Raw genomic sequence first — 7,641 nt, forward strand, 5'->3', positions numbered from 1 at the left:
ATACTTATTTAAACCATGAATTGGACAATATCTGTTTTTAATCAATTATATAAAATTCCAAATACAAGAAAATTGCTTGTCCCCAGGTCATGTATGGAGGTTTAAGAGCTGTTATGAGTTTTAAAAGATATTTCTCTCCCATTTTAAATGCAATAATGTTTACACCAAATCACATTTATGAAGTGGATAACATAACAAAATAAAATACCAACTAAATATTATAAATAATATGAAAATGTTTGTCACCTGGTGTCATGTCACCAAGTGTTACCACTTATCTGAAGAGTTTTGACATCCCTTCCTGTACTGTACATTCTACTTCCTAAAGAACTGTACCATGAAGGCACTTGGTAAATCTACTGTCTCTTTTAAAATGTTGGAAAATTTCTCATTTATCTCAATTTCATGCAAGGCATTTAGTTAGCGTCACTGGTATGATTTATTTTATCATAAGGGAACAAAAGATTAAACACATGGATTAGTTTACATATTTTAGAGAGTTTAGCATGATTAGCAACCTGTGGTTTGAGGTAACCTACTGTAGATTCCATTTGTAAAATACATGTTTTTTTAAAAACTGTCACTGGTTACTGCTCCTCATGGTAACACCAGTTTTGACTAAATGTACAAACGATTTAAAATACATTAAGCTCTCATTTATGTGGATTCATAAAGCCAAAGGGTTAACCAATACTGTAAACTAAGTTTGAATGTATAAAAAAATGAATAGGCCTACATTTGGAAGTCATATTGTTATTCATATTGTTATTCCAAAAGTGAAATTATTTTCACACTGTGGTATTAGTACTGGTTGAAGTAGGCTAAATCTTCCACTAAATATACACGGATTCCCCTCAGGCCAAACAGACTAAAGTCCAATACACAGCAAACACCCCTGTGGCTGGTCCAACATCTGTAACTGGCTGTCCAATGAAAGGCCGTGACAAAAAGTCACCAGACCAATCAAAAGTGAGAATCCGACACGTCACCGGCTTACAAGGAGGACAATTTAGTGAAGTTTGAAGGAAACCGAAGTTTCTCCTCATCTTTTAGCCAACTAGAGTCATTTAAGTCCATCTGACAGTGTCATCAGTGTAGGCTACGTGTCCTGAAATAAACATGGCGTTGCCGAAATGGGAGAGAAAAGCGCGCACATTTCTGTGCGTTTTCGGTTTGTTTTTGTCTGTTTATGCACTTCACGTCGAGCTGTCTCGAGAGAGAAACCCAGATTACAGGGCGATGTGTGACCTCGGAGAGTCTGTGAGCTGCTCCAAAGTTTTTACCTCCAGGTAGGCCTATGTTTTTAATCCTTGTTTGGTTTTCTCAGCTCATACCTGCTTTGTTCTAATCTGCAGAATCACATCCCCAGACCTCGAATTGTATTTATAGTGACCATTGAATCATTTCGGGGTCTTGCTTGTAAAATCTGAATAGCCTATTTCTCAGCAGGTCTGACCCCCCTTTATTTGCCACGTGTTAAAATCCTAGAAGTGCTTCAAATCAGCTACTGTTTTACTTAATGAGAACACCAAAGATGGACATTCCTATTTTGACTTTTCCTGTTTTCATTAAATTAGCCTATCTGCATGTATGAATATTTTACAGGAGGTCTAAATCATTATGTAGGCTATGTTTTTTTAATTTTCTTTTCAGTAATGTTTGTTCTGACTGTTTCCTCTTTATTTTTTTGCAGATGGGGACGTGGTTTTGGCTTGGTCCAGTTCTTTGTTGCCAAAGATAGCCCTCTGAACCAGCCCAACAGTGTACTTGGCATCATATTTTACACTCTGCAAATGGGCCTCGGTTAGTCTGTCATTGTCTTCTGCAAATTACAGTGCAGTGCTGTGTGATTTGAGGAGAAATAGATAGCCTTTCTGTTTATAGATACTGCTTGCAATTCAGCATCTTGTTTAACCATGGCTGGGCCTACAATTTAGTTTAATTCAATATTGCAGTATTTTAGGTGAAATAATAAAGAGATATAACATATTTTTTTATTACACAGATGTATCAATTGTCAGTCTATGTTTTTTAGTCAAGCATATCAGTCGTGCATGATTTCCTAAATATAATGTAATGTATTTTATCGAAGAATTGAATTCCTCTGTGTTTGTCTTTATTGCAGGACTGTCTCTGTCCAAAAAAGCAGCAATGTTTTTGGTCTTCTCCTCCTGGGTGTCTGTGGCCGGCTCAATTTATCTCGCATCTATTCTTGCCTTTGTTCTGGGGGATTTCTGCATGGTCTGCGTGTCAACATATATCGTCAACTTTGCGTTGCTCTTCACCAACCTGAAACGTAGGAGAGCAATGGAAGCAATGAAGGAAAAGGCTGGATAGAAAGTGATACTGAAATTCACCTTTTTGTGTGGAGACGAAGCCAAGCTGGATCTATAAAAAAAAAAAAAGACAATTCTCTCCCACAGTATTTATGCATTGTTTACACCTTGGAAGACTTTTCAGAGAAACAGAATTAGATCAAAAGATCTATAAAAAAATAATTTTAGAGAAACTTGCTAAGGCAACAGTCTTTTTCGTATATAAATGTGCATTTGTAATACTGATTACACACTTTTGAGTCTCTTGTCTCGTGATTTAGACCTGGCTTGTGAAGACAAACAAAAATATAAAAAATGGATTAGTCTAGAAATCTAAAATTGTAATTTCCACCCTGGGGGATCAATACAGTATAAATTATTACAATTATTAGTAAATTACTATGTGGTAAAGCAATACAGAGACATGCAATTACCCAGTCTAACCAGGAGATGGAGCCAAATGCACAGTTATGGTAAATGTGGATACATCAGCCAGGTGTAGTTTAGTGTTATATTTCAAGAATACAGAAGCTATAGTAATTGCATTACAGGTATAACTAAAAATAACATAACCCCAAAAGTCTTGTGAAACTCTGCTTTATTTTCACATTTAAACCAAATGTAAGCCATACATCAACCTAAAGGAAAAGTTAGATATTTTGTTATAGGCTTACCCCAATTTTAAGATGAATGGCACCACAAATCCTTCTGTTTTAGCTAAGTGTTCATTGATTGTTAGACCAGGTTAGACACATGCGCCACTGGCACGCTACTGTAAGTAGTGTGTTTCTAATCCTAGCAATGGTGGCAGTTGAATGCAGCGATTAGAAGTAAAGATGCGGTCAGTGTATCTCTTGGTCATTCAATTTTCATTTCATAAACAGGTATTAAAAAACAAAAAATGAAAGGTTATTTGATTTTCGTTTTAAAATACAAAATTTAAAATTGAAATACAAGGCGTGTTTTCCTTTTCCTGGTCAAAAGGGGATGAGAGATATTTAAAAATATGAAGCGCAGGCATTTAAGTGGCACCGAAATGAGGCACCAAAATCCGCGTTGCTATTCGGTCCGGTAGATACCGCTTGTTTAGGCACCGGTGCCACATTAGCACTAGGTTTCGGTACCCATCCCTACTCTAGAGTCATAGTGAGAGAAACAAAGGTGACCAGGTCAGACTTCTTCAGAAGTAATGTGAACACTGAAGAGGGATAAAATAAGATCTGGAATCCCCAGGCACTTAGGCCCCAGATTCTGATTCCTTACACTTTAAACTCTAAACTATCCCTCTTAAGCGTATTTGTTTTGATGATCACTTAACCAGTGGACTGAAATAAATTACTGAGACGATAGAATAAAGTCAACACTTCTTTAGTAACAGCATTTTAAAATATATACAAATACACATGCAGGCCTACATGCGGGCTACACAACTGACACCTCCTTGTGCCTCCCAGTTATGCGCAAATGCTGAACAGTTCAGTCCCTATTTATTTCCCTCTGGGCGTTGTCCTCCTCTGCGTCTTCAGAATGGGTGGGGGTTAGCTCCATGAACCCCAGGAAAGCAGGAAGGTCTGTCTTTACTCCAGTAAAAGTGAAACAGGAACCCCTTTATCCTGTCTTCCTCCTCTCCTCCACCGTCTTCGTGACTTGGCATAAACACATACACATTATGGGCTATTTCCTGATTAGATAATCACTGGTGCGTATGGTGTGTAAACTGGATTAGATCATTACCCTTACTGTTAACACACGATGAGCTGGTATTGACAGGTTACATCAGTATGGGACAGTGGAAAAGTACAAAATACCGACAGGATGAGAGACATCGGTTGTGAAACAACTGTTATGAGTGTGGTCATGTGAGAAGTCATGTAAAAGTTACATGACTTATACACTGTAAACCCGAATAAGTTACCAGAACTCAAAAAATGTGAGGCAATCAGTTGCCACAATTTTTTTAAGTTGATTAACTTAAAAGTCAAAATTTTCCAGAACTTAAAAGGTTGGATGAATTGCTACATGTACCTTTTGATAACAGTTAAATTAAAAGTGCTCATTTAACTCAACTCAAATATTTGCAGTTAATATGACTTACAGTTTTCTGTTAAGGCAGCTCAATTATTTTCAGTTATTATGACTTAAAGTTTTGAGTTTACAAACCACAGGAATAAGTTCACAGAACTTTAAAAAAATAAGTACACAACCACACCAGTTTATGTTAACTAAACTCAATGTTTATTAGTTTGTGTTGTCATTGTTTTAAGTACACATTAGTCAAATATGTTGTTTGTTTACTTAAAAACATGTGACTCAAAACTTAAAAATTTTGTGGCAACTGATTGCCTCACTTACATTAAGTTTACCTAACTTAATATATCTAAAAGTCATGAAAGTCCGCTTTTGAACAGTTAAATTTAAAATTAAATACAAAAATAAATAAACATTTATAAATTAAAATAAATAGAATAAAAAAATAATTTTAAAATATACTTAAATAAATTGTATATAAATAAATAAATACATTTGAGAGATTTTTAAGAAGAAAAACTTCTAGCCTTCCAAATGTGTTCCTGGTCACTTAAGGAACACACCGACTTATTGGGACTTTAGCTTATTCCCCATATCCCCCAGAGTTAGATAAGTCCATACATACCCTTCTCATCTCCGTGCGTGTCTGACGCACCCACTGCTAGCTGCTGAGAAACAGCCATCTTCTAACCGTATACATACTGACAACTATTCTCAGAAAGGGTGAAGCACTGATACTTCTGCTACTTGGGCAGAGTGATTTGCACCTGAGAAGCCCCGTGGTGAGGAGCAGAGAGTTCGCCTGGAGTTCTGCAAGCAAATCACTCCACCCAAGTAGCAGTGCTTTGCCTTCTGAGAATATAGTTCCCAGTTTGTATACGGTTAGAAGATGGCTGTGTCTCATGTGACCTTGTTATTCGTACACGCTGTGACTATACAAATCACAACATGTAAATAGGAAAATGTTGGCGTTATTTTGTCACTTATTAGGAGCATAGATGGAGCCGGTTACCTCCAGGATCTGTGCTAAGCTAGGCGTGGGTGCATCAGACAGAGTTACGACACGCACGGAGATGAGAAGGGTATGTATGGACTTATCGAACTCTGGGGGATACGGGGAATAAGCCCCAATAAGTAGGCGTGTTGCTTTAAGGCCCTAGGAAATAAATATGTATCACAAATTTCTGATATTGACCAGACAACTAATCAGATAGTCAGGAAAATAATCGGAGTAATCAAAAACAATAATAAATAATACCAAAATGAAATTATTGTTTGCTACAGCTATAAAAGAAAAAAAAACACTGCTTTTGGCTTCCTGGTTAATTCCTCAGTAAGGCAACAGGGCAGCAATTTGGGTGAAATTTCAAAAATTCTATAGACTGTTTAAGAACATTTTCACTTAAAACTCTAAAATGTAAATGTTTTACATAACCAGTATCAAATGCACAGTGAAATGTGGGTCATCTTGTGCAGCCCACAATGGTTAAGAAAAACATTAAAACATACAAAACATTAGCGTTACTTTTGCATTATATTAATGAGAACAAAGGCATATTGTGTAGTTTGGGCCTATTGGCTGAACACCTGCAAAGTAGTGCAGTAACTTTTTGAGGCATTATTTAGACAAAAGGAGATAACTTTGAACTAGCCTTTTATAATGCTTTACCCTGCAGCCTTTTTTCAGATGAGTTTCTACATCATTAAGCCATTCTTGAGGGTCTGCAACCTTGGTGGTAGTTTACCACTTTCTAACCTGTTCACATCTTTAATGCAATCAGACAAATGGCAAACATAAAGTGGACTAATTGCAAAATTCACAAAGCTCATTTGAATCATTGAACCTGTTCAATGTTCCACTGGGTCAACCTATGAAATGTGTAAAAATCTATTTACCTGTTCATCATTGATTTTTTTTTAATTTTAGCCAGAGCATCTGCTGTCTTCCCAGTTTTTGATGCCTTCTGTCTGAATAAGGTCATCGGTTGAGGAAGATGGCGGTCAAGCTCAGGATAGTATGTGTTGGGCAGGTTCTGATTTGTAATCCGCTGGAACTCTGCATACAACTGCATAGAAATAACAGCAGGAGGAGAACACTTAAAAAAAACAGTCCAATTTGAAGAATCTAGCACACATTTATAGAGCAAAAATATCGGCCAAATGAGTAAGAATCACAATTTTCACTTTAAAAGAGAGAGCTGATCCATATTACCTCAGACTCTATTTTGAGACCAGGCCAGAGGTCCATGAGCTCGTTCACTGGTGGGCAGGATATCACTATGGTCTGTCGGCATAGGGGGAATGTGGTCTCCATCATCTTTCTTCAACAATATTTGCAAGCAAATACAAAGTAAAATATGATCTGTTCAGTGCCAAAGGTTAAATATCAATTAGGAAGATGATATTCGTGAACAGAAGACATTCATGAACTGTTGACTTGAATACGGCAAAAAGCATTATTTTGATCAAACAGGCAAGTAGAATAAACAAATGATATGTGTATGTGGGAGTGTGTATGATTTAGGGTTACCACACTAAAACATTGTCTGAAAAAAAAACAATTTAAGTTACTGGTATTTAGAGGTGTGTGTGTGTGTGTGTGTGTGTGTGTGTGTGTGTGTGTGTGTGTGTGTGTGAGAGAGAGATTCATTGGATTACCTGGTATCTTTATCACATCTCCAGTTATCTTCCTTAACTTTTTGAAACTGGAACAGAGAGATGCAAAGGCATAAACTGATCTGAAACTGAACAAGTAAAAGCATTCAAAGAGTGTCGAATTATAAATACTTATAAATGTTCCCTGTTAATGATCTTTTCATTTGATCCCTAAAGTGTGAAGTTACTAAAGCCATCAAGCAAAATTAACATTACTGTAAAGAAAAGCAGCAGCACTTGAACCTTACTGCATGCTTAATCAACAATAATGCCATTTCTACAAACCAAAGCTTTACTGTTAAGGGTTTTTACTTTATTCATCTTTGTCATGAAAAGCAGCTTGCCTCCAGCAGGGTCGTTTGTTTTAAAACCGACGCAACACAAGTGGGCGAGCACGGGCAGTTGACTCGTGTTCTGTTAACAGCAATCTCCGTGTCTCAGACAGGGAGCGCGGACTTGCAGTGTAGGAACTCAGTTTGACTCATTATGCTCGTTTATGCTCTTTTAATATGATATTGGACCTTAGCGGTGCACTATTGAAAGTTTCCATCAACAAAAAACTAACTATCGCATATGAGGTGTCTGTTAGTGCTTCTACTAACAACTCATTTTCTAACACCACCTTTAAGCGGGGAATGAGCGT

At 37.0% G+C, this 7,641-nt stretch overlaps 1 protein-coding gene across 1 annotated transcript; it reads left to right on the plus strand.

Annotated features, from left to right (window-relative positions):
• The first annotated feature begins 973 nt into the window (after positions 1-973).
• On the plus strand, positions 974-2,422 carry vkorc1 (vitamin K epoxide reductase complex, subunit 1). The gene is made up of 3 exons (XM_031315847.2): positions 974-1,289; positions 1,694-1,803; positions 2,126-2,422. Exons 1-3 carry the CDS (start codon positions 1,120-1,122, stop codon positions 2,335-2,337), a joined length of 492 nt encoding a protein of 163 aa, XP_031171707.1. The 5' UTR covers positions 974-1,119; the 3' UTR covers positions 2,338-2,422.
• Positions 2,423-7,641: the final 5,219 nt, after the last annotated feature.

This window comes from Sander lucioperca, chromosome 22 (assembly GCF_008315115.2).
Source record: "Sander lucioperca isolate FBNREF2018 chromosome 22, SLUC_FBN_1.2, whole genome shotgun sequence".
Taxonomy (NCBI): Eukaryota; Metazoa; Chordata; class Actinopteri; order Perciformes; family Percidae; genus Sander; species Sander lucioperca.